The 27,905-nt window shown below is 47.8% G+C and overlaps 1 protein-coding gene and 1 pseudogene across 1 annotated transcript in view; both read left to right on the top strand.

Annotated features, from left to right (window-relative positions):
- LOC138357615 (murinoglobulin-2-like) overlaps positions 1 to 27,299 on the top strand; it is a 28,829-nt gene extending 1,530 nt beyond the window's left edge. The window contains exons 2-5 of the mRNA XM_069314611.1: positions 6,049 to 6,264; positions 22,256 to 22,399; positions 26,110 to 26,313; positions 27,234 to 27,299. Of these exons, the coding sequence (XP_069170712.1) occupies positions 6,049 to 6,264; positions 22,256 to 22,399; positions 26,110 to 26,313; positions 27,234 to 27,299 (630 nt within the window). The remainder of the gene's footprint in view (positions 1 to 6,048; positions 6,265 to 22,255; positions 22,400 to 26,109; positions 26,314 to 27,233) is intronic.
- The window catches only part of LOC138357662 (murinoglobulin-1-like), a 202,572-nt pseudogene that overhangs the window by 87,837 nt on the left and 86,830 nt on the right, over positions 1 to 27,905 (top strand).

The raw sequence follows: 27,905 nt of genomic DNA, 5'->3' as shown, positions 1-27,905 counted from the left end.
AAACTTATAGAGAATATGAAGACATGATAAGGAACATAGGTAATACAAGAATGAACACTGAACATGTGAAGAACAAGCTAAGAACATTGAGAACATGAATATTGAGTATAAAAGTTATACAGAGAACATATGATGTACATGAAAACATGACAAAGAACATAGTGAACATACGGGGAAAATGGTAGAAAAAAATTTGAACTGAGCATGCTGTGAACATTTGTAGAACATGGAATGAACACAGAAAACATGGAAAAAATGTGAAGAACACAGCTGAATATAGAGAAAATATGCAAATACAGTATGATGATTATTGAAGGTTTGGATACGTTGGGGAAGAAAGATAATTACACAGTTTGGGGTTTTGTGACTACTCTGATAAAGTGTTAGGCTGGAGAGGGACTTGATCGGATATATTTATGTTCGATGATCTAAGACAGAGGAAATGGAGCTTGGTTAATGTCCAGATTAATTTTACTACGTTAGAAATAAGGTGATCTTAAATCTCAGGGTGATTTAGTTGGAAAATAAAGAACTTGAACAAAATGAACTAAGCTGGGGGACACGAGTTGAAACTTGATATCTGAACTGGATTTTATTTACTATGTCTGAAAATATAGTTGGGTTTTTAAATCTCAGGGGGATTTGGACTGATAGTAATGAATTTACAGGAGTGAACTTGGACGGAGGACAAGAGCTAGTTTTATAATTGTTTACATCATATTTACTATGTCTGAAATACAGAGGGTAAAAATTTCAGGGGAATTGATAGGATATTAACAAAGACTTGAGGGTGGAGTAGGGTGGGGGACGAGAGCTGGAGCTCAGTAACTGACTTGATCTTATTTACTACGACTCAAATATGATTGTTTAAAATTTCAGGGGGATTGGACTGCTAGTAGCGAAAATGTGGTCTATGTCAAATTTGGGTCTTCAATTGGACTCTGATTAATTTCGATCAAGAACTGGACTCTGATGAATGTTGCTCTCAAAGTAGACTCTGGCGAATTTCTGTTGATAATTGGACTCTGATGAAATTTGAGCTTAAAACTGTCTCTGACTAATTTTGCTCACAAAGTGGACTCTGTTCATTTTTAGGTATAAAATGGTCTCTGACGAAATTCTGTCTATAACTGGGCTCTGTTCAATTTTGGTCTTTACAGGTGAAATAGCCGTAAATGGATATAAAACTAAATGTTATGGCTAAGTTGTCTGTTTTCCTTAACAAAACATCTAAGACAATATTTTCTGAAAATGGTCTTTTTTACAAATTCGGTCATAAACATATAAATAAACTTCTATGATTATTTGAAACTCTGAAAATAACTGTAAGGAAATAGGAAGAGAGAGAGAGAGAGAGAGAGAAGAGAGAGAGAGAGAGAGAGAGAGAGAGAGAAAGAGAGAGAGAGAGAGAGGGATGGTCCAGATATTATGGAGAAGATAAGATAAGATAAGAGGTAACCTACATGCGGCGTCTGGCTGACGGTCTAAAGTAAACACAGGCGGGCCACAGATTGTGAGGTAAGGGGGGGAGGGACATAATCGTATGACATTATTTTCATCATAAGAACTTTAACAAACTCGTATGACATTATTTTCATTATATAAACTTTTAACAACTACTAAAATCTGTGACTGACAAAATTTACCTGAAAACCCTGGCTCATAAACACGAATTTGAATTTCTCCCATAAGAACTTTAACAAACTTCTAAGTCTCGGAAATTATTTTCATCATAAGAACTTTAACAACTTCTAAAATCTGTGTCTGACAAAATTTACCTGAAAAACCCTGGCTCACACGCGGGATATTGGAACCTGAAAACCATGGCTCACACGCGAGATTTTGGACCTGAAAACCATGGCTCACACTCGTCATTTTTTCCCTTGGACCTGAAAACCCTGGCTCACACAGATCATTTTTTCCCCTACCACATGCGTGACTTTGGACCTGAAAACCATGGCTCACACAGAACATTTTTTCCCCCAGAAAAAAAAATGTTCTGTGTGTTGCCATCCCCACTACTACCGTGAGTACCTCAGTGTTACTGTGAGTACCTCAGTGTTACTGTGAGTATCTCAGTGTTACCGTGAGTACCTCAGTGTTACTGTGAGTACCTCAGTGTTACCGTGAGTACCTCAGTGTTACTGTGAGTACCTCAGTGTTACGGTGAGTACCTCAGTGTTACGGTGAGTACCTCAGTGTTACTGTGAGTACCTCAGTGTTACTGTGAGTACCTCAGTGTTACTGTGAGTACCTCAGTGTTACCGTGAATACCTCAGTGTTACTGTGGTACCCCAGTGTTACCGTGAGTACCTCAGTGTTACGGTGAGTACCTCAGTGTTACGGTGAGTACCTCAGTGTTACTGTGAGTACCTCAGTGTTACTGTGAGTACCTCAGTGTTACTGTGAGTACCTCAGTGTTATCGTGAGTACCTCGGTGTTACTGTGAGTACCTCAGTGTTACCGTGAGTACCTCAGTGTTACGGTGAGTACCTCAGTGTTACGGTGAGTACCTCGGTGTTACTGTGAGTACCTCAGTGTTACTGTTAGTACCTCAGTGTTACTGTGAGTACCTCAGTGTTACTGTACTCACCTATTTGTACTCACCTATTTGGGCTTGCGGGGGTTGAGCTTTGGCTCTTTGGTCCCGCCTCTCAACTGTCAATCAACTGGTGTACAGATTCCTGAGCCTACTGGGCTCAGGAATCATATCTACATTTAAAATTGTGTATGGAGTCAGCCTCCACCATATCACTGCCTAATGCATTCAATCCGTTAACTACTCTGACACTGAAAAAGTTCCTTCTAACGTCTCTGTGGCTCATGTGGGTACTCAGTTTCCACCTGTGTCCCCTTGCTCGCGTCCCACCAGTGTTGAATAGTTTATCCTTGTTTACCCGGTCGATTCCTCTGAGGATTTTGTAGGTTATGATTATGTCTCCTCTTACTCTTCTGTCTTCCAGTGTCGTAAGGTGCATTTTCCGCAGCCTTCCCTCGTAACTCATGCCTCTTAGTTCTGGGACTAGTCTAGTGGCATACCTTTGGACTTTTTCCAGCTTCGTCTTGTGCTTGACAAGGTACGGGCTCCATGCTGGGGCCGCATACTCCAGGATTGGTCTTACATATGTGGTGTACAAGATTCTGAATGATTCCTTACACAGGTTCCTGAACGCTGTTCTGATGTTAGCCAGCCTCGCATATGCCGCAGACGTTATTCTTTTTATGTGGGCTTCAGGAGACAGGTTTGGTGTGATATCAACTCCTAGATCTTTCTCTCTGATCGTTTCATTAAGTACTTCATCTCCTATTCTGTATCCTGTGTTTGGCCTCCTATTTCCACCACCTAGTTTCATTACTTTGCATTTACTCGGGTTGAACTTCATGAACTGTGAGTACCTCAGTGTTACTGTGAGTACCTCAGTGTTACGGTGAGTACCTCAGTGTTACTGTGAGTACCTCAGTGTTACTGTGAGCACCTCAGTGTTATCGTGAGTACCTCGGTGTTACTGTGAGTACCTCAGTGTTACCGTGAGTACCTCAGTGTTACGTGAGTACCTCAGTGTTACGGTGAGTACCTCAGTGTTACTGTGAGTACCTCAGTGTTACTGTGAGTACTTCAGTGTTATTGTGAGTACCTCAATGTTACTGTGAGTACCTCAGTGTTACCGTGAGTACCTCAGTGTTACTGTGAGTAGCTCAGTGTTACCGTGAGTACCTCAGTGTTACTGTGAGTACCTCAGTGTTACTGTGAGTACCTCAGTGTTACTGTGAGTACCTCAATGTTACCGTGAGTACCTCAGTGTTACGGTGAGTACCTCAGTGTTACGGTGAGTACCTCAGTGTTACTGTGAGTACCTCAGTGTTACTGTGAGTACTTCAGTGTTACTGTGAGTACGTCATTGTTACTGTGAGTACCTCAGTGTTACTGTGAGTTCCTCAGTGTTACTGGGAGTACCTCAGTGTTACTGTGAGTACCTCAGTGTTACTTTAATACCTCAGTGTTACTGTGAGTACCTCAGTGTTACTGTGAGTACCTCAGTGTTATGGTGAGTACCTCAGTGTTACTGTGAGCACCTCAGTGTTACGGTGAGTACCTCAGTGTTACGGTGAGTACCTCAGTGTTACGGTGAGTACCTCAGTGTTACGGTGAGTACCTCAGTGTTACTGTGAGCACCTCAGTGTTACTGTGAATACCTCAGTATTACGGTGAGTACCTCATTGTTACTGTGAGTACCTCAGTGTTACTGTGAGTACCTCAGTGTTACTGGGAGTACCTCAGTGTTACTGTGAGTACCTCAGTGTTACTTTGAATACCTCAGTGTTACTGTGAGTACCTCAGTGTTACTGTGAGTACCTCAGTGTTACGGTGAGTACCTCAGTGTTACTGTGAGCACCTCAGTGTTATGGTGAATACCTCAGTGTTACTGTGAGTACCAGTGTTACGGTGAGTACCTCAGTGTTACGGTGAGTACCTCAGTGTTACTGTGAGTACCTCAGTGTTACTGTGATACCTCTGTGTTACGGTGAGTACCTCAGTGTTACTGTGAGTACCTCAGTGTTACTGTGAGTACCTCAGTGTTACTGTGAGTACCTCAGTGTTACTGTGAGTACCTCAGTGTTACGGTGAGTACCTCAGTGTTACTGTGAGTACCTCAGTGTTACGGTGAGTACCTCAGTGTTACTGTGAGCACCCTAGTGTTACGGTGAGTACTTCAGTGTTACGGTGAGTACCTCAGTGTTACTGTGATTTCCACACAATTGGTCACCTTCAAGTATTCTTAATCCTTTGAAAAAGCTGAAGATTTTACATCAACTAATGGGTAACATAAACTATTGAGTGACAAACTAATGGGTTAAATAAACTAATGGGTTAAATAAACTAATGGTTTACATAAACTAATGGTTTATATAAACTATTGGGTTTACATAAACTATTGGGTTTACATAACCTAATGGGTTACATAAGCTAAACTAACGGGGTTACATAAACTAATGGTTTATGTAAACTAATGGGATACATAAACTGATGGGTTTATATAAACTAATGGGTTACATAAACTAATGGGTTTCATAGACTAATGGGCTATGTAAACTAATGTGTTACATAAACTAATGGTTTACATAAACTAATGGGTTACATATACTAATGGGCTATGTAAACTAATGGGTTACATAAACTAATAGTTTACATAAACTAATAGGTTACATATACTAGTGGGTTATGTAAACTAATTTGTTTATGTAAACTAATGGGTTATATAAACTAATGGGTTTACATAAACTAATGGGTTGCATAAACTAATGTGTTACAGAATCTAATGGGTTCACATAAACTAATATGGTTATATAAACTAATGGGTTACGTAAACTAAGGGGTTTACATAAATTAATGGGTTACATAAACTAATGGGTTACATAAACTAATGGGGTACAGAAACTAATGGGTTCACATAAACTAATGGGTTTATGTAAACTAATGGGTTACATAAACTAATAGGTTTACATAAACTAATGGGTTACATAGACTAATGGGTTACAGAAACAAATGGGTTCACATAAACTAATGGGTTACATAAACTTATGGGTTTATGTAAACTAATGGGTTACATAAACTAATGGGGTTTACATAAACTAATGGGATACATAAACTAATGGGATACAGAAACAAATGGGTTCACATATACTAATGGGTTACATAAACTTAAGGGTTTATATAAACTAATGAGTTACATAAACTAATGGGTTACATAAACTAATAGGTTACATAAACTAATGGGTTCGTAAACTAATGGGTTATATAAACTAATTGGTTGTGTAAAGTAATGGGTTACATAAACTAATAGGTTACATAAACTAAAGAGTTACGTAAACTAATGGGTTACATAAGCTAATGGGTTACATAAACTAATGGGTTACATAAACTAATGGATTACATAAACTAATGGGTTATGTAAACTAATGGGTTACGTAAATTAATGGGGTATACTGTGATAAGTGGTGTATTCCTCCAGACACCGACACAATATACAAGAAAGGTTCTCATTGCAGATCTCCGGGTGTAAGGAGGTGGAGGTGCAGGCATCGGAGCTGAGGATCATTGACTGCGACGTGTACAGTCTCAAGGCCTCGGCCATCGTCACTGAGGAAGGTACTGGAGTGGAAATTAAAAAGGACGCCTCAGTCTCCATCACCCGAAACGCCGTGACCTTCAAAACTATCTACGAAGACGCTTACATGAAGCCGAACCTTCCTTACTCCCTCAAGGTTGGTAATTATAATTGTAAAAATGTGTTAGAACAAAGTTATGTTCATGTTTTATTATTCACTAAATATTGTCGATTTGGCTTGCTGTGCAACACATTTTATAGTTCATTGATTTCCATCTTCTGGGCGTTCAACACCGCCTATTGTTGCTACTGGTGGATGGACACGACAAGACTGTTGCAACTGGGGGATGGACACGACAAGACTGTTGCTACTGGGAGATGGACACGACAAGACTGATGCTATTGGGAGATGGACATGACAAGACTGTTGCTACTGGGAGATGGACACGACTAGACTGTTGGACGTGTCACCTGTGTGTGTAAATGTGATCACACACGTGTATAACAAAAAAATTCGTTTACGTCATTATTTACAGTTTTTAACCCAAAACTATTATAACCCTAAACTATTAACTCCGCCAGCAAGAATAATAGACTGACACGTTCATACTAACCAGTTAATGAAATGACTGAGCAATAGATAAATAATAGCTGTTAATATTACTTACATCAACTTAAACACAATAAATATAGATAATTAAATAATTCAGTTATCAAGTACCAAAAGAATATTAAGAAATGTTGACACAGGGATAACATTGGGATGACGAATATCAGTACGTAGTGTGAACATAGACACGACATACAGTATCACTTAATCCAGAACGACAACGTTTTAGATCAGTTTGACAGCACGTCAGTCCGGCGCTGGGTGGTGTGGCGAGCAGGACGCTTCTCTTTGCCTATCCAGTTGTTACTTGGCCGGTGTGGGGTTTGTTGACAACCCGGCATGATGTGCGGGCCTTGGTGTGGCTGCTGGCGTGACTTGAAAGTGGCCGTGTCGGCCTGCAGTATGGGGAAGCCTGTGCCACCTGTCGTCAGGCCTGGAATTTTCCAGTAATACTTCCTACCAAGCAGTAGAAGTGGTGATTTTGGACATGTTACGTGTTTCTTTGGAGGCTGTGTGTGGTGTGTAGCTGCTTGCTGGGGGACGTGCGATTGTGAAGTTTGGCTCCTCAGTGGTTTACCGTGATCTCGTCACGTGCTATGATGGGGGCACTTTCCCTCTTCTTGATAATGGTGGATCAGTGACTTTCTCTGGTCGCTGTCCTATGACGATGTATGTGGCAGTGCATGGGGCACCCTTCGAGTTCCTGAGGACCTTCTACGTCGGTACTTTGCCCGTTTTTGGCGGGTTCTTCATGTGCGGATGAACGCCGTCCCCACCGGGAGGTAGAATCGGGTCCCGTGTGAACCCACACTCTCACCATGCGCCTTAGGGATCATATACTGTCCTCCATCATGCTGTTGCGCTTCCCTCTTTGTTTGTTTCATACGGGCCAGCTCCAGATGTGTTTCAAGTGTGACCTACAGGGCCACCAGGCTGCAGGGTGTGAGGTCCACCGGGGTCACCCCTATTAACCTCTTCTGGGAGGAGGATTCTCCCCCGTTGTCGACCTCGGACCCGTCAATGGGTGCTGGGATTTGTGTGTTGATTCCCTACTGTCTGCTGCCCCGGTGTCGATCCTGCTGCTCGTCTTGGTGCAGATGTAGGTGTTGACGTGGAGGTTAGTGTGGCCCCGCCACGACCATCCCTGCCCCAGCTGCCTCACCCCGCCCCATCTCAGCCGCATCTGCCTACTATGTTCCAGGATACGGTGTCTCCTGTCGCTCTGGCTGTCCGCGAGGGGTTGTCTCCTGCAGTGTGTGGTCCGGTGGCCCCGGTTGTTAAAGCTGTGGTTCTCGGGGGTCGTTCTTTACAAGCACACCTGCCGGAGAGTTCTGTTGTGGTGCAGGAAGATGGGAGTGATAACTCGAACGACCGGCGGCCTGTCTCGATATATCGAAGCGGGTTCAGAGTGTGTCTCCCCATCGTGGTGAGCCTTGGGAGGAGGTGGAGAAGTATGGTGCTCCGGCGTCCCCCGCCGTCGGTGACGGGGCTGTGAGGGGCTCCGAGTTGCTTCCTGTGCCCACACCTCCTGTGTCTATTGCTATTGGATCCCCGCAGTGCGAAGTTTTCCCTGATGATCAGGATCTTGTCATGGTGCTGAGAAGGGATGTGCCCAAGGGTCCTCGGCTCCTGTGCCCGGTGGCGGGGACGATGCCGTGCCTGCGTCCCCTGTGGTTCCCCCGGTCAGGGGCGGGAGCCTTGTCCCGGCTGCCGGGTACGTGATCCGTGAGGGACAGGTGTTGCGACTTTCTCGGGATGTCTGGTGCCTTCTTTTGATAATTACTTACTTACTTCGGGTTCAATTCATAGTGAACATAACACAACACTCCCTAGGAACTTGCTAGTTGACAATACAAAAATCCTGGAGTCGACCACTGACCTAAGACGACTACAAATCCTGGCAGCTATACTAAAATGAGAGAAAAAATCACTTATAAATATATTGAATAACTACTTCGCTTCCCTGGCAACACTTAGATGCAGAACTCACCTACATCACGGGGTAACTACCACATCTCTACCGGATTCTTACCGCCCACAGAGAGTACTAGTCCTATGCAACGCCTTACCCAATATATGATTGCCCCTTTTCCCTTACTCTTACCTTATTTCCCTATTCCTTACCCTACGTTTCATTGCCCCCATACACCTCTGACGCCACTGTTGCAGGCGGCAACAGTGGCGTCGAAGGAGATTACCTAAGGCTTCAATTCATCCCCTTACACATGTGTATTTAATCCGAAATTGCTCCTTGTTTATTAATTCCTTAAGATTGCTCTCCTTGGCACTGACGAAGAGAAAATAAGTTAGAAGCATAAAAAAACTAGCACTTTAAGATTAACAACGCCAGCATTGCGGTCATATTTAACCAAATATGCTTAAAGTAACGCCTGCTGCCCAAATATACAAACATTATCACATATTTGTGTACAATTATATGTGATCTTTAACCAGAGTCTTCCTCTTACTAACATAGCTGATAGGAAACAGCTGAGGTAAGGTCCCAGCAAACAAATTTAGGTTGCCACAACATATCTGGAAAGTATTTGAAAGGATTGGAAACGTTTGTTTTATCGTATCAGATACGGATTAGTGTGTGGACTTAAATAGGTTTCCAAAACTTATAACCAAAACCTACGTATCTAACACTAATTTGAGATGTTGTGGCAACTTTACAATCCTAACACGAGTCATTCATAATCCATTCATATACCAATATGAATCTCTTGTGAAAGGTTTGAGCCTATAATCTGAACCCTTTTCACCTCTTTGTGTTTAAAGTTAAATTTCTTGAAATTAAATTATATTATTTTATATTATATTATTTTTATTAATTTTATTTTATATTATATTATTATTTTCAATTTAAATATTAAAACCAATTTAAGGGTAAAAAAAATTAATAATTTATATTTCTTTTATTATTTACTAACAATTATAATTATTTACTAACGGAGAGAAGGGAGGCTGTACGGTGGACAGTGGCGGCTGTGGCGGACAGTGGCGGCGGTGGCGGATAGTAGCGGCGGGCGGACAGTGGCGGCGGGGACAGTGGTGGCGGGCGGACAGTGGCGGCTGTGGCGGCGGTGGTTGACATTGGCGGCGGTGGCGGATAGTGGCGGCGGGCGGACAGTGGCGGCTGTGGCGGCGGTGGTGGCGGCTGTGGCGGACAGTGGCGGCGGTGGCGGATAGTAGCGGCGGGCGGACAGTGGCGGCGGGCGGACAGTGGTGGCGGGCGGACAGTGGCGGCTGTGGCGGCGGTGGTTGACATTGGCGGCGGTGGCGGATAGTGGCGGCGGGCGGACAGTGGCGGCTGTGGCGGCGGTGGTGGCGGTGGTGGACAGTGGCGGCGGGCGGACAGTGGCGGCAGTGGTGGACAGTGGCGCGGGCGGACAGTGGCGGCGGGCGGACAGTGGTGGCGGTGGCGGATAGTGGCGGCGGGCGGACAGTGGCGGCTGTGGCGGCGGTGGACAGTGGCGCGGGCGGACAGTGGTGGCGGGCGGACAGTGGCGGCGGTGGCGGACAGTGGCGGCGGTGGCGGATAGTGGCGGCGGGCGGACAGTGGTGGCGGGCGGACAGTGGCGGCGGTGGCGGATAGTGGCGGCGGGCGGACAGTGGCGGCTGTGGTGGTGGTGGACAGTGGCGGCGGGCGGACAGTGGCGGCGGTGGTGGACAGTGGCGTGGGCGGACAGTGGCGGCGGTGGTGGACAGTGGCGGCGGGCGGACAGTGGTGGCAGTGGCGGATAGTGGCGGCGGGCGGACAGTGGCGGCTGTGGCGGACAGTGGCGGCGGTGGTGGACAGTGGCGGCATGCGGACAGTGGCGGCATGCGGACAGTGGCGGCTGTGGCAGACAGTGGCGGCGGTGGCGGACAGTGGCGGCATGCGGACAGTGGCGGCATGCGGACAGTGGCGGCGGGTGGACAGTGGCGGCGGCGGGCGGACAGTGGTGGCGGTGGCGGACAGTGGTGGCGGTGGCGGACAGTGGTGGCGGTGGCGGACACTGGTGGTGGTGGCGGACAGTGGTGGCGGTGGCGGACAGTGGTGGCGGTGGCGGACAGTGGCGGCTGTGGCGGACAGTGGCGGCGGTGGTGGACAGTGGCGGCGGTGGTGGACAGTGGCGGCATGCGGACAGTGGCGGCATGCGGACAGTGGCGGCGGTGGTGGACAGTGGCGGCATGTGGACAGTGGCGGCATGCGGACAGTGGTGGCTGTGGCGGACAGTGGCGGCGGTGGCGGACAGTGGCGGCATGCAGACAGTGGCGGCGTGCGGACAGTGGCGGCGGGCGGACAGTGGCGGCGGCGGGCGGACAGTGGTTGCGGTGGCGGACAGTGGTGGCGGTGGCGGACAGTGGTGGCGGTGGCGGACAGTGGTGGCGGTGGCGGACAGTGGTGGCGGTGGCGGACAGTGGCGGCGGTGGCGGACAGTGGCGGCGGTGGCGGACAGTGGCGGCGGGCGGACAGTGGCGGCGGTGGCGGATAGTGGTGGCGGTGGCGAACAGTGGCGGCGGTGGCGGACAGTGGCGGCGGTGGCGGACAGTGGCGGCGGGCGGACAGTGGCGGCGGTGGCGGATAGTGGCGGCGGTGGCAGATAGTGGCGGCGGGCGGACAGTGGCGGCTGTGGCGGACATTGGCGGCGGTTGCGGACAGTGGCGGCGGTGGTGGACAGTGGCGGCATGAGGACAGTGGCGGCGGGCGGACAGTGGCGGTGGCGGGCGGACAGTGGTGGCGGTGGCGGACAGTGGTGGCGGTGGCGGACAGTGGTGGCGGTGGTGGACAGTGGTGGCGGTGGCGGACAGTGGCGGTGGTGGTGGACAGTGGTGGCGGTGGCGGACAGTGGTGGCGGTGGCGGACAGTGGTGGCGGTGGTGGACAGTGGTGGCGGTGGCGGACAGTGCTGGCGGTGGCGGATAGTGGCAGCGGGCGGACAGTGGCGGCTGTGGCGGACAGTGGCGGCGGTGGCGGAGAGTGGCGGTGGGCGGACAGTGGCGGCTGTGGCGACAGTGGCGGCTGTGGCGGACAGTGGCGGCGGGCGGACAGTGGCGGCGGCGGGCGGACAGTGGTGGCGGTGGCAGACAGTGGTGGCGGTGGCGGACAGTGGTGGTGGTGGCGGACAGTGGTGGCGGTGGCGGACAGTGGTGGCGGTGGCGGACAGTGGTGGCGGGCGGACAGACGCGGCGGTGGCGGACAGTGGCGGCGGTGGCGGGCGGTAGTGGCGGGCAGTAGTGGTGGGCGGTGGCGGGCGGCGGCGGCTGTGATGGGTGGTGGCGATCGGCGGTGGTGGGGGCTGGTGGCGGCTGGCGGTGGCGGCTTGCGGTGGCGACTGTGGCAACGGGCGGTGACGGCTGATAGCGGGCGGTGGTGGCGGCTGGTGGCAGGTGGTGGCGGTGGTGGCGGCTGGTGGTGGCGGCTGGTGGCGGGCGGTGGCAGCTGGTGGCGGTGGTGGCGGCTAGTGGTGACGGCTGGTGGCAGTGGCAGCTGATGGCGGCTGGTGGTGGCGGTGATGGCGGCTGGTGGTGGTGGGTGGCGGCTGGCGGTGGCGACTGTGGCAACGGGTGGTGGTGGCTGGTGGCGGGCAGTGGTGGCGGCTGGTGGTGGTGGCAGCTGGTGGCGGGCGGTGGCGGCTGGTGGCGGTGGCAGCTGATGGTGGCTGGTGGTGGCGGTGATGGCGGCTGGTGGTGGTGGTGGCGGTGATGGCGGCTGGTGGCGGGCGGTGGCTGGTGGCGGTGGCAGCTGATGGTGCCCGGTGGTGGCGGGTGGCGGCTGGTGGTGGCGGTGGTGGGTGGTGGCGGCTGGTGGTGGGTGGTGGCGGTGGTGGGTGGCGGCTGGTGGTGGTGGGTAGTGGCGGCGGATGGCGGCGGGTGGCGGCTGGTGGCGGCCAGCTGGGACACACCCTTCACCACTGAAGGTCTGAGCACAACTAACTATATGTCTCTCTCACCACCAGCCCAGTGTTGGCAGCTGGCGCTCTCAAAACGTTTCCTTTAAAGATTGTATATTATCTTTGAACAACAAGTTTGATTATCAAGGAAATAATGCATATATTATTGTCACATTAATACTGTGCAATATCTTATTACATTCCTGCTAAATAATTATAATTTGAAACAGGACAAAAAATCCAACATATATATAAAAACCAACATTAGAGATCATGAGGCCTAGGCCTAGGCCTATCTGTGACCACACATCCTGCTTCCCTGGCCAGTTACCCTCTCACACCTCACACTCTTAACTCTCTCATAATCACTCTCACTCTCAATCACTCTTACGCACTATTACTCACTCTTACTCTCAATCACTCTTACGCACTATTACTCACTCTTACTCTCAGTCATCCTTACTCACTCTCATACTCACTCTTACTCTCATACTCACTCTTACTCTCTGTCACTCTTACTCTCTGTCACTCTTACTCTCTGTCACTCTTACTCTCTGTCACTCTTACTCTCTGTCACTCTTACTCTGCCACTCTTACTCTGTCACTCTTACCCCCTCCCCTTCCGGCCCGTTGGCGTCGTGAGGGGGCTTGGTGGACGGCTGCCGGAGTGTGATGCTCCGTTGGGCAGTCCTCTGTCCTTTTCTGGCCTTGCACTCCTGCTGCTGTCTTCTCCAATTGTGCCGGATCGCTTTTCCTTTTCCTTATGTTTCGTTTTTCTCCCCCCTCTTCTCCTATCTGCTTGTCGTTTCCTGCCGACCTTTTGCTTGTTTTGGATTATTTCTTTGGACTTCTTCTATTTTGACGCCCGGGTGCTTGAGGAGGCATACTCTTGCACCCGTAGAACTGTAGTACCCGACGTCTCGAGCGAGGGGAACCTTTTATTGTCAATCCCCCTTTCGTCGCTGAACCCGATCTCGACGGACTGACGGTTCTTAAGGTGGCGTTTGTGGGGCGTATACTCACGACGCACCCCTAGGGGGCCCCGGCGTGATCAGCGATAGCTTCCTGTTGGGTGTCCTGCCTCTAATTGTGGCTCCATGGTGGGTATGGGGGCACATTCGTGGATGAATTTGTCACTTTTCGTCTCTATGTCGTTGAATGTTTCCGTTGTACCCTCTCAGGCTCGTGGGGTGGGCGACCAAGCCCCCGAGTCGGCCTGTATTGGAAGACCAGGCTCTGTAGCTCCCGCTGCGTTAGGCCCCGACCTTGCTCCTCCTTTGACCGTCCTGACTTCTTCCCCAGCTCCCCTCCCTCCTCTGAGGTTGGGTCGAGCCTCCAGCCCCCGGTGGTGACCACTTCGTCCCCTGGTGTGGCTAAGTCTTTCGTTGTGACTACTGCGCCTTTTGACCCCTCTCTCTCTAGGGGTTCTCAACGCCGTTCGCGCCCCAACCGCACTCGCTCGATTCCTTCCCGTGCTGATGCGTATCAGGCCTTGTTTGGTCCTGCTTCATGGGCCAAATACTTTGATCTCCTCCCTCTTGATTCTGCGCCTCCTGACGATTTCTCCCTCCATCGGCATCTTGTAGATTCCGTGGATGCGTGTGTTACTTTCAACCCCACTCGTCTCGGTACACGTGTCGTTGCTGCTCCTTCTCAGGATGCGGCTTCCCGCTTGGCTGCCTTATCTTGCCTTGGCGAGATCCCTGTTCGGGTCTCCAAGAACGTTCAGATGAATTCCAGTGTTGGCACTATTCTCCTCCCACCCCATGTTGCAACCGGTGTTCGGAATCTGCAGGATTGCCACGATGATATTCGGCATATCCTTGATGCCCAAGGCCATTCTGTCCTCCAGGTTGACTCGTTTACTCGTCCCCCTCGTGGTCGTCGACGTCAACCCCTTCGCGTTGTGAAGATCACCTTTGATGGTAGGACCCTTCCATCCTCTGTCATTCTTGCTGGTGCTAGGTGCTCTGTCCAGGAGTATATTCCTTCTCCTCGACTTTGTAATAAGTGCTGGAGGTTTGGGCATGGTGCCCTCCGCTGCTCTGGGACTGTCTCTCTCTGTCCTTTGTGTGGGAGTGAAGGTCACTCTAAGTCGGAGTGCACTTCTCCCCAAGCTCGCTGCCTCAACTGCGGTGAGGCCCATCCTACGTTCTCCCGTGCCTGTGTCCATTACAAGCTTGAGGCGGCCGTCCTTAACCTGAAGCACCGGGAGCGTTTGTCTTTTCCTGAGGCGAGGCGCCAGGTTCGCCGGCTCCCGCCTTATACTAACATCTCTTATGCTCGCGTGTTGCGCTCTTCCTCTCCTCGTCCTTCCCCCCTTCCTCAGACTCTCAACCGTTTCCGGGCCTTGGACCCTGATACGCCCACTGCCCCCTCCTCTGTTCCTTTGAGTTCTTTCCCGAGGGGTCCCCCTCCTGGTCCTCTGTCTGGGGTTCCCCTTCTTTCCACCCGGTCTGTCATGTCTCCTGTGTCTTCTTCCTCGTCCCCCTCCGATCCTCCTTCCCATCCTCTTCCTCCATCTCTCGGCTCTCCCCGCCGCCTGTCGGTGCAGGAGGATGTCCATCGCTCTCCTAACGGCCGTCGTGTGTGCTCTCGTTCGGCTTCTCCTGTTGAGACGCTGGAATCCGTTGCCCGGTACGTAGTTGCTGGGACACCTGTCTCTTTAAGTCAGAAGCGTAAGCCTGGCTCCTCTCCTTCCTCTTCCCCGGCGGGTAAGAAGGCTTCGCTTTCTTCCTTAGCTCCTACTTCTGGCTCTGTTGCTCCTTCCCCTCCCGTTTCAGTGGTTGCACCCCCTGTTCCTGCTATGGAGGTTTCTTTGGCCCCTGCTTCCCTTTCGGTTGCTGCTCTTGCTGGGGTGCGCTCCCCTCTTTCTACTCCCCCTCTTCCTACTGCTGTCCTTGACCGCTCCTCTCCGTTGTCTCCTCCTCTTCCTCCTCCTCCTCCGGACCCCGCCCGCCCACCTCTGATCTGTTCTCCCGTTTCCTTCCCTCCGTCTTTGCTCAGTTTACCCATGCCCCCTAACCCTGACTTTGCTGACCCTGATCCCGACCCTGATATTCTTTAACGTGCTCTGTCGCTCTTTCGCCTTTGTTTCTTCCTTGTTCTCTGTTTTTGTCCTTTCTCTTCCCGTCGTTGTCCATTCTTCAATGGAACGTTCGAGGTTATTACGCCAATTTCCTCGAACTCCAACTTCTGATTTCGCGGTTTTCGCCCCTTTGTGTCTGTCTCCAGGAGCCAATGCTTGGTGCTCGTCCTGGTCGTTTTCGTGGCTATTCCTTTCTCTCCCCCCCCCCCAGCCATTGCTGGGGCTTCTAATTCTTCTGCTCTCTTGATTCGTGCGGATGTTCCCTTTGTTCCTTTACTTTTTCCTTCGCCTCTCCATTGTTCTGCTGCTCGTATCTTTGTGGGGAAATGGTACACAGTTTGTTCCATTTATCTCCCCCCGAGTGTCCCGCTCTCTCTTCCTGATTTGAAACACCTCCTAGACTCCTTGCCGGAGCCTGTGCTCCTGCTGGGTGACTTCAATTGTCGTCATTCTCTTTGGGGTGACGTTCTGACGAATACCCGGGGTCGCCTCCTTGAGCCGTTTCTCCTATCTTCTTCCCTGTCTCTTCTGAATTCTGGTGAGCCCACTCATTTGGACTCTCGGACTCGCACCCTTTCTTGTCTTGATCTTTCTCTCTGCTCTTCTTCTCTTTACTTAGATTTCACGTGGCAGGTTCTTGATGACCTCCATGGAAGTGATCATTTCCCCATCCTTGTTTCCTTTTTCTCTTTTCGCCCTTCCCTCTCTTTCCCTAGGTGGCAGTTTGCTAAGGCAGACTGGACCCTATTTACCCTCAGTGCTGCTCTCTCTGACCTCTCCCTTCTGCCTCTCTCTCGCGCTCTCCTCCTTTTTCATGACACTGTCTTCAACGCTGCCCTCCGCTCTATTCCTCGCTCTTCCTCTCGGGGTCCGCGGAAGTGCGTTCCCTGGTGGAATGCGGACTGTGCTCGGGCTGTCCGCTGTAAGCGTGCAGCCTGGAAGAGGCACCGCCGTAGGCAGACGACCGATTCTTTTCTTTTCTTTCGGAAAGCGAGTGCGGTGGCCCGTAGGGCCATCCGTACGGCTAAACGTGAATGTTGGGCATCTTATGTCTCAACACTTACGTCCGAAACCCCTCTGGCCCAGATCTGGAAGCGTATCCGCAAGATAGCGGGTAAGTTCGTTCCCGATGTTTCACCTCCATGATACTCTTGTGGCGGACCCGTTGCAGGTCGCTTCCGAACTGGGTTCCCACTATTCTTCTGTTAGCTCTGGTCTCCATCTTCCCCAATCTTTCCTTCTTCGTAAACCTGTCCTTGAGTCTCGTCCTTTAGATTTCTGCACTCATCTTCAGCTTCCCTATAATGATCCCTTCTCTCTCTCTGAACTTCGTTCTGCTCTGGCCCTCTGCGGTTCTACGGCGGCGGGCTCCGATGGTATTCATTATGAGATGCTTCGCCATCTCCCTCCGAGCACGTCTCAGTATTTACTGAGTCTGTATAATCGGATCTGGGAGTCGTCGTCAGTCCCTGAGGACTGGCTCGATGCCGTTGTCCTCCCTGTTCGCAAACCGGGGTCTCTGGGTACTTCCCCTAAGGACTTTCGCCCTATTGCTCTCACAAGTTGTGTCTGCAAACTTTTTGAACGTATGGTTAACGTTCGTCTGATGTGGTTCCTGGAACACCATCACCTCCTCTCCCCTTCTCAATTTGGTTTCCGCAAGTGCCGCAGCACGACAGATGTCCTGGTGAACTTGGAGGTCTATATTCGTACTGCTTTTGCTGCGAAGTCCTCCGTTGTTGCCGTCCTTTTTGACCTGGAAAAGGCTTACGACACCACTTGGCGTTATCATATCCTATCTCAACTTCATTCTTTTGGCCTTCGTGGTCATCTCCCTCTCTTTCTCCGCAGCTTCCTCTCTCGTCGTTCCTTTCGGGTGCGCCTTGGTACCGCTCTCTCTCCCTCTTTTCAGCAATACGAAGGTGTGCCCCAGGGTAGTGTTCTGAGCACTACTCTTTTTCTGGTTGCCCTCAATGGTCTTCTTTCCTCTCTTCCTTCTGGTGTCTTCTCCGCTCTCTATGTCGATGATCTTACCCTTTGTTGTCAGGGTGATGATTCGCCTCTCCTTCAACGCCGGCTTCAACTTGCAATTGATGCCGTGTCGTCTTGGGCCACTGATCATGGCTTCAAGTTCTCTACTTCTAAGACTTGTGCCATGACATTTACGCGGAAACGGGTTGTTCTTCGTCCCTCTTTGTCACTTTATGGTCATCCCTTGAATACAAAGATTCCGCGAAGCTTTTGGGGTTATTCCTTGACACTCGTTTGTCTTGGTCTCCCCATATCTCTTACCTCCGTGTTGAGTGCTCTAAGGCCCTTACCCTCCTTCGGGTCTTGTCCCATACTTCTTGGGGGGCAGATAGGCGCACTCTCCTTGCTTTACATTCTTCTCTCGTCCTGTCTAAGCTCGATTATGGTTGCCCTGCTTACTCGTCTGCTTCTCCTTCTACTCTTCGCCGTCTTGATGCTTTGCACCATACTGGGTTGCGCCTCAGTTCTGGTGCCTTTCGTTCGACTCCCGTCCTTAGCTTGTATGTTGACACTGGCTTCCTGTCTCTCCAGGACCGCCGTGATCGCTACTGTCTTCGCTATCTTGCGCGGTCCTTGCAACATCCTTCCTCTCGCCTCTGTCGTGCTTTAACTTTTACCCCTCCTGCGGTTCCTGTTCCTCTTCACCACCTCCCTCTTTCTGTCCGGTTATCTCGCCTGCAGGATTCTCTTTCCGTTCGTATTTCTGATGTTTCTCCTCGTGTTGTTCCTTCTTTGCCCCCGTGGAGGGTCCCTCTTCCGCGGTTTTGTACTTCCTTGACCCGTGTCACTAAAGCTTTTACCCCTCCTACGGTTCTAAAACGCCTTTTCCTCGAGCACTTTTCTTCTCACTCCCGCTCCGTTTCTGTCTTCACCGATGGGTCTAAGTCAGCGGACGGTGTTGGCTACTCTGTTGTTTTTCCTGATCGCACTTATATGTGTCGCTTGCCTCCGGAGACTAGCATCTTTACAGCGGAACTTTATGCTATTCTCTATGCTCTTCGTCTCCTACTTTCTCGTTGTCAGTCTTCCTTTGTAGTTGTTGTTGACTCTCGTAGTGCCCTCATGGCTCTCGGGTCCTTTAATCCAGTTCATCCAGTGGTTGTCGAGATCCAGCATTGGCTGTTTCTCGTTCATAGTAAATTTAAGTCGGTTGAGTTTTGTTGGGTTCCCAGCCATATTGGTGTGTCTTTAAATGAGCGTGCGGATGCTGCCGCCAAGGAAGCTGTCCGCTCTTGTCCCATCTCTCGTAAGGGCATTCCGTATTCCGACTTTTACCCGGTTATCCATTCCTCAGTCCTTACCCGTTGGCAGGCTTCTTGGTTGTCTGTTACTGGTAACAAGCTACGTACTCTTAAATGTTGTGTTTCCTCGTGGCAGTCCTCCTTCCACCGTAACCGGCGGTGGGAAACAGCTCTGGCGAGGTTGCGTATTGGCCATACTCGCTTAACCCATGGTCACTTGATGGAGTGCCGCCCTGCTCCTTATTGTCCTAGTTGCATTGTCCCTCTTACGGTCGTGCATGTCCTTCTTGAATGTCCTGACTTCCAGGACGAGCGTATGTTTTGCTTTCCGACCGCCCCTCGCGGTCACCTGTCCCTCGATAGAATTCTTGGTGACTCGGATACTTTTGATATCGTTCGCCTTATGCGTTTTTGTTCTCGTATTGGCATCCTTGGTGATATTTAGCGCCCTCTGATTATTTTGCGTATTTGATGGTGCTACATAGCCTTCCCGGTTTGGTGCCTTCTTTTGATAATTACTTACTTACTTACTCTGTCACTCTTACTCTCTGTCTTTCTTACTCTCTGTCACTCTTACTCTCTGTCACTCTTACTCTCTGTCACTCTTACTCTATGTCACTCTTTCTAACTCTCAGTCACCCTTACCCATTCATACTCACTCTTACTCTCATACTCTTACTCTCAATCACTCTTACTCTCTGTCTTTCTTACTCTCTGTCACTCTTACTCTCTGTCACTCTTACTCTCTGTCACTCTTACTCTCTGTCACTCTTACTAACTCTCAGTCACCCTTACCCATTCATACTCACTCTTACTCTCATACTCTTACTCTCAATCACTCTTACTCTCATACTCTTACTCTCAATCACTCTTACTCTCAATCACTCTTACTCTCAATCACTCTTACTCCCAATCACTCCTACTCCCAATCACTCCTACTCTCAATCACTCTTACTCTCATTCTTACTCTTACTCTCATTCTTACTCTTACTCCCAATCACTCTTACTCTCAATCACTCTTCTCATTCTTACTCTTACTCTCACTCTTACTCCCAATCACTCTTACTCCCAATCACTCTTACTCTCAATCACTCTTACTCTCATTCTTACTCTTACTCACTCTTACTCTCAATCACTCATATTCTCATTCTTACTCCTACTCTCACTCTTACTCCTACTCTCACTCTTACTCCTACTCCCAATCACTCTTACTCCCAATCACTCTTACTCCCAATCACTCTTACTCCCAATCACTCTTACTCTCAATCACTCTTACTCTCAATCACTCTTACTCTCACTCTTACTCTCAATCACTCTTACTCTCACTCTTACTCTCAATCACTCTTACTCCCACTAACTCTCAATCACTCTTACTCACTCTCATACTCACTCTTACTCTCATACTCACTCTTACTCTCTGTCACTCTTACTCTCATACTCACTCTTACTCTCTGTCACTCTTACTCTCTGTCACTCTTACTCTCTGTCACTCTTACTCTCTGTCACTCTTACTCTCTGCCACTCTTACTCTGTCACTCTTGCTCTCTGTCACTCTTACTCTCTGTCACTCTTACTCTGTCACTCTTACTCTCTGTCACTCTTACTCTCTGTCACTCTTACTCACTCTCAGTCACCCTTACCCATTCATACTCACTCTTACTCTCATACTCTTACTCTCAATCACTCTTACTCTCAATCACTCTTACTCCCAATCAATCCTACTCTCAATCACTCTTACTCTCATTCTTACTCTTACTCACTCTTACTCTTACTCCCAATCACTCTTACTCCCAATCACTCTTATTCTCAATCACTCTTACTCTCATTCTTACTCTCAATCACTCATATTCTCATTCTTACTCCTACTCTCACTCTTACTCCTACTCCCAATCACTCTTACTCCCAATCACTCTTACTCCCAATCACTCTTACTCTCAATCACTCTTACTCTCAATCACTCTTACTCTCACTAACTCTCAATCACTCTTACTCTCATTCTCAATCACTCTTACTCTCACTCTAACTCTCAATCAATCTTACTCTCATACTCACCCTTACTCTCAATCACTTTTACTCTCACTCTGTCACCCTCTCAATCACTCTTACTCACTCTGTCACTCTTACTTTTACTCACTCTTACTCACACTTACACACTCTCACTCACCTTCAGTCACTCTTACCCACTCTCGCTCACTCTTACTCACTCTAGTTAATAAGAACACGCCAATATAAGACAACAAAACGTTTTCAGATTCTTTCACACCACTTTCCAGTAACTTTTATAATTTATATAAATTATCTTAGGGAATAATGCATAAATTATATATTTAAACATGATATTAGTGTTTAGTGGAAAGCATAAGGAGTCAAATTGTGTTAAAAAGAGCGATTTTTAGAACGTTTCACTGAGCCAATAAATATCATTCACAATTTATTAATGAATTTTACAAAAAAAAAAACACCATAAATTTTATATTTAAACATGTAAAAACTATTTGTAATACATTAGGAACAAAATAGTTGTAGAAAAACAATTTATTATAAAACCTTTGTGTTTGGATTTTTTGATTAAAATTTTCTCAAAGACTCTCCTGCACCATTCTCAATGCAAATCATTCCCATGCCTATGGGAAGAGATAGACGAACGTTTTCTAGATGATTTGTGTTTGCTGGGGTGGCATATCGATCACACTCATAACTCGTGTACACTAATGGGACACACCTGCCTTATTGTCCAGGCTGATTTTAAAAATTATTGGAAATCTTGTTTACAAATGTACCTCGTGCGTTAATTGTTAATTATGTTACGTTAAAATACAGATCATTGTGATAACTCAACAGGAGATGGTAATTATTGTATATACTTGGTAACTCTTACTTCAAGTTCTGTGTCGATTTTCCTAGATACTTTGTGATCTTACTGACTCATCAAGTATCAACTTGTTTACAATTCCAAGGCCAAATAATCTATCGCGTGTAAAATACAAACTTAAAAAATATATGGTGTTAAGCCATACAGCAGAACACTGTCTTGGCAACCTACAGTCTTCCAGGACTAAGCTAGTCATCAGAGATGCCAGTGACGGCATCTAAGATACTGTTAACTTAATAAAATTAATATGTAAAGTCGATTGTGATGGTCTCTTCACAATCGACTTGAGAATGGTCCAGGATGGACCGAAACGTCGTCGTCCCTTCACTTTCTAGTGAGGGGGTTTGGTCAACATATTTCAACCACGTTATTGTGACTCCTTGTCTGCATAATATCTAAACCTCCAGAACTTCTTTAACATGTTGCAGGTGAGGGCTGAGAAGCCAGACGGCACTCCGGCAGGTGGTGTCCCCATGGAGGTGTGTGCAGCTGGTCGCTGCACCAACATGACCACAGCACCAGATGGTCTCTTCACAACAGTCTTGCCAGTCTACAACACCAAGAGAGTTTACGTAAGTGTCTTCTTGACTTAATTATTATTATAATGTTTAGTCAGTAAACAATTATTATTATAATGTTTAGTCAGTAAACAATTATTATTATAACGTTTAGTCAGTAAACAATTATTATTATAACGTTTAGTCAGTAAACAATTATTATTATAACGTTTAGTCAGTAAACAATTATTATTATAACGTTTAGTCAGTAAACAATTATTATTATAACGTTTAGTCAGTAAACAATTATTATTATAACGTTTAGTCAGTAAACAATAATTATTATAACGTTTAGTCAGTAAACAATTATTATTATAGTTTCTAATATAAATTCCAAGTGTTGTTCAGTTTCTCAACATAACTTTACAGTAAAAGTCTGAAGCACTTTTAACAACACTTAATTTTTGTTGACAGGTGAGCTTTACATCAAGAGGACGGAGGGTATTAGTGATATTTTTTTTTAGCTCAGATATGAAAGGAAGGCAGAACATAGTACTACTAGTTTGTTGTTGTTGTTAAAGATTTGCTACTCGGAACAAAAAGTTCCAAGTAGCACAGGCTATGGTGAGCCCGTAGTGGACTGTACTACTAGTGTTGAAACAGGTTTAAGATGAAAGAAATTTCCTTTAGCTTGATAATAGGCAAAGTTGATAAAATGTAAAAGGTAACCAAGGCGAGAGAAAGACTTGTAAATAATAGAAATTTCAGAATAAAAAACTGAAGGTCACTGATATGTTGGACGTGGAGGAAGAGAGACAAGAACACTTTTCTTGACAAAGTGGATGGTAGGAAATGAAGTAAATATATGTACCATTGTGCTTAAAATTGCGGCACACAGAGAAAGACAAACCGGACACAGAGCTGTGAACTTGAACGTCTGGGAAAGGAGGAATGGAATTAGATTACAATTATACTTAGAAATTGATAGGAGGAGCCAGATTGTTAAGAGAGGAGAGGAAAGACTAGAAAAAGACGGTTATGAGCCCATAGAACAAAACTGTCATCAACATAGCCAAACCAGGGAGAGGACGAGTATCAACAGTGGGAAGAAGAAGAGGTTCAAATACTCTGTATATTGATTGGCAAGAACAAGGGAGAGGACGGAACTCATAGTTTATAGGAAAACAAAGTAAAGCACGAAACAATGGGTACAAACTGGACGTTTAGATTCAGGAAAGGCCTGGGTAAATACAGGTTTGAGAATAGATTTGTTGATTTATAAAAGATATTACTTATAAATAAAATACAAGTGGGATCAATGAATATAAACATGAATGAACGAGTTGTGTAGCATAAATAAGAGCTGCCTCACATGGGACAACATGCCTTGTGCAGTCCCATATATTACTGTGTTCGTTAGTTCTGTGTTGACACATATATGAATCTTGACTTCTGAGCTTGTGCTCGTTACCTCTGTGCCGGTGGTTCACGGTAGTTGTGTTGCCTCGTTACTTCGGTGCTGGTGGTTCACGGTAGTTGTGTTGCTTGTTACTTCTGTGCTGGTGGTTCACGGTAGTTGTGTTGCTCGTTACTTCTGTGCTGGTGGTTCACGGTAGTTGTGTTGCTCGTTACTTCTGTGCTGGTGGTTCACGGTAGTTGTGTTGCTCGTTACTTCTGTGCTGGTGGTTCACGGTAGTTGTGATGCTCGTTACTTCTGTGCTGGTGGTTCACGGTAGTTGTGATGCTCGTTACTTCTGTGCTGGTGGTTCACGGTAGTTGTGATGCCTCGTTACTTCGGTGCTGGTGGTTCACGGTAGTTGTGTTGCTCGTTACTTCTGTGCTGGTGGTTCACGGTAGTTGTGATGCCTCGTTACTTCGGTGCTGGTGGTTCACGGTAGTTGTGATGCCTCGTTACTTCGGTGCTGGTGGCTCACGGTAGTTGTGTTGCCTCGTTACTTCTGTGCTGGTGGTTCACGGTAGTTGTGATGCCTCGTTACTTCGGTGCTGGTGGCTCACGGTAGTTGTGTTGCCTCGTTACTTCTGTGCTGGTGGCTCACGGTAGTTGTGTTGCCTCGTTACTTCGGTGCTGGTGGTTCACGGTAGTTGTGTTGCTCGTTACTTCTGTGCTGTTGGTTCACGGTAGTTGTGTTGCCTCATTACTTCTGTGCTGGTGGTTCACGGTAGTTGTGTTGCTACCATTCACTTTCGGTTTCTTGGAACATTTTCTTAAAGTGTAGTTGTTACTGTGTACCAGGTTTCTAAGACCGCTTTTCACCGTCTTGTGTGCTGTTCTATATGTTCTCTGAATGTGAGAGTTTGACTATTGATAGCCGGTTGGTCTTTCCATGAGAGCTTGGCTTTTGGTATTGCAGCTTCGGTCACCGGCAAAGCTTCTGCCCACCTGTTCAAGGTTATACTCAACTGCTGTTTTGTTTCCAAAACGTTTGGATTATTGCAAATGACTGCAAGAACTGGCAGAGATGCACAGCCCAGGAGTGCTGTATGCTATTAGGAGTTCCTGGACACTCATGGCCGTCCTCCTTGCCATCTGCAGCTTTTTCTATAGAGCTTAAAGTAGAGTTTACCTTTATAATGCGGGTATCAGACTGTCATACATCCATATGAGAGCCAGAGTAAATAAGAGCATGCAAATAAAACTTTAAAGAATATGGTAAAAATAGTCTTAGGGTCCAAAGACCTCAAAAAAAGTAATTTTCTTCCACTCTTAAATAGGATGACTTTATAAACTTCATAATTTAATGTAAAAAATCACAATAACTGTATGAAAATTTGACGTCCATCTCACACGTCTGAAAAGAAATGAGGATGTGGACGGACCAAAACGTTGTCGGTAACTTCTTTTTCCGGCGTGTGGGACGAGTGTCATCAATGTGTAATGATTCCATCCCTCCACGTCCCTACTTTCCAGCCAAAAAATACTTCACAAAAAGTTCAGGTTACCGGGGATATCACACCTCGTATAGCAGCTACTTTGTGTGCTGGGATCTGTGTGGCTCCATCGGGCTTCGCTGGTGGCGCCTCGGAACACCCTGTAGGTTCTCCTGTAACAGTCTGGCTCGTGGTTAAGAAGCCCGGCTGAATACTGTCTGTGGTCTCGTGCCAAGCATATGCTTGTTGTACTTGGAGACGTGTAATACTTTATTCTGGGAGTGTAAGTCTGCCCTGAACTCTGCGGCTTTTTGTGAAGAAAGTGAAGACCCAATGCACGTGTAAGTGCATTACAAACCAAATGGGGGGTTACTAACTACTTTGATGTTGGTGCAGTGAAATCAATAGGTTGACCAAGGTTCATCGATCACGGGTCGCCGAAGGGATGTTTTTCCTCGGGGTTACCATTTTTTTCAGGCAGCTCACTCGACCGTCCAAGTTGGTTGGGCATCATTCTTCCCTCCCCTCTCCACCCTCCCGTCCCAAATCCTTATGCTGACCCCTTCCCAGTGTTATATAGTCATAATAAAATGGGTTGCGCTTTCCCCTGATACCTTTCCTCCCCTTGCTCCTGCACCTCGTAGACAGCCAGACTGAGTTTCCTTCTTGCTAGGTAAGGCTGGCCTCGGGGAGTGGGCCTCGGAGGCTTCGTGCAACAGTGGGCCTCGGAGGGTGGGTCTCGGAGGCTTCATGCAATTACCTAAGGCTTGTTAACCTACTGAAATTTACCAGATAACACCAAAAAGTGAGAGCAAGCTTGAGTACACTGGTTTGACTTTTCCAAAAAGATTTAGTGATCATTGTGTAATATGCTAAGTGTGTTTAACTCTCCTCAGATAAAGGCCCTGAACTCCCGGGCGAATATGCATCAGTCAGAGTTCTCGAAGACCCTGGAGCACTCATTCTCTCCCTCTAACTCGTCGCTGTTGATCCACGCCCCGGAGGGCAAGCTCAAGTGTGTGCCTGGAGAGGCCCAAGACCACCTCCTGCCAGTCCTCTTCTCCGCCTCCGACCAGACCTCCGCCATCTTTACTGTCCAGGTAATTGTAAGGAAATTTAACGCTGTCTACCTGACATGTGTTATGCTCAAGGAAATTGGTGCCTTCGTGTTTGTTCGTAATGATCATAAATTAAGTATTAACACTGCACAATAGATCTGATCTCCATAGGTTATTAGTGGCAAAGTATCTCATTAACTCTGAGTATCGTAAGGTTCAATGGCAACATTTGTGCAATATAGTTTTACTCTTTTAGTAATAGTACATGATCCTAAAGTGATTTTTGATGTTACTGTAATTACAAAGTATGTGAACTCATAAGTATTGTGGCCATAAATCAATTTAATTACTTAGCAGAGGAAAATGAGTAAAACTGAATGAACCAGCCATGCAAGTTATATGCTCGAGGGGATTGTTATAGAGAGGTAAATATACTTTTTTGGCATGAATACACTTTACTTAAAATGGGAAAAAATAACACAATTAGTATAACTATATTATATTTATTTTGGTTAATCATGTACAATTATTAATTATTTAAAAAATTTCATCCAACATGCTTTTCCTTGTAGCAGGCCGCAGGCCCATATATCCACTACAGCCTGTTGGCCATCCACTCCTTGCAGTAACTGGTTTGCTTCTTAATAAAAAGTCCGCCTCTGTTCCGGCAATATTCACCACCCATGTTGGGGGGTTTTGACCCTGCTGACCCTCACCAGGATGCAACCCCCACAGTTACCTAACTCCCAGATACTTATTTACTGCTAGGTGAACAGAGTCGCCAGGTGAAAGGAACCATACCAAACCATTTCTGTCCTGGCTGGGGCTTACCCCGGGATCCTCAATTGTTTAGCTGGAAGAGTTCTAATGAATGTTAGATATAAAATTTGTTTAATGAAATATACAACTTAAAATTCTCATTGACCATTAGACCTGCATACGAAGCTACTTGCTTGCGTCAGGTTGTGTCTCGCGGGAAGGTCCAGTACCAGGGCAGCCAGGAGTACCAGCTGACCAGCGGCGCCTAACACTCTACTATTACTTCAGGTTGTGTCTCGCGGGAAGGTCCAGTACCAGAGCAGCCAGGAGTACCAGCCTGACCAGCGGGGCCTAACACTCTACTATTACTTCAGGTTGTGTCTCGCAGGAAGGTCCAGTACCAGGGCAGCCAGGAGTACCAGCTGACCAGCGGGGCCTAACACTCTACTATTACTTCAGGTTGTGTCTCGCAGGAGGTCCAGTACCAGAGCAGCCAGGAGTACCAGCTGACCAGCGGGGCCTAACACTCTACTATTACTTCAGGTTGTGTCTCGCGGGAAGGTCCAGTACCAGGGCAGCCAGGAGTACCAGCTGACCAGCGGGGCCTAACACTCTACTATTACTTCAGGTTGTGTCTCGCAGGAAGGTCCAGTACCAGAGCAGCCAGGAGTACAGCTGACCAGCGGGGCCTAACACTCTACTATTACTTCAGGTTGTGTCTCGCGGGAAGGTCCCAGTACCAGAGCAGCCAGGAGTACCAGCTGACCAGCGGGGCCTAACACTCTACTATTACTTAGTGTTGTGTCTTGCAGGAAGGTCCAGTACCAGGGCAACCAGGAGCACCAGCTGACCAGCGGGGCCTAACACTCTACTAT

The sequence above is a fragment of the Procambarus clarkii genome, chromosome 79 (genome assembly GCF_040958095.1).
Source record: "Procambarus clarkii isolate CNS0578487 chromosome 79, FALCON_Pclarkii_2.0, whole genome shotgun sequence".
NCBI classification, from domain to species: domain Eukaryota; kingdom Metazoa; phylum Arthropoda; class Malacostraca; order Decapoda; family Cambaridae; genus Procambarus; species Procambarus clarkii.
This window is presented reverse-complemented; position numbering and strand designations above follow the sequence as displayed.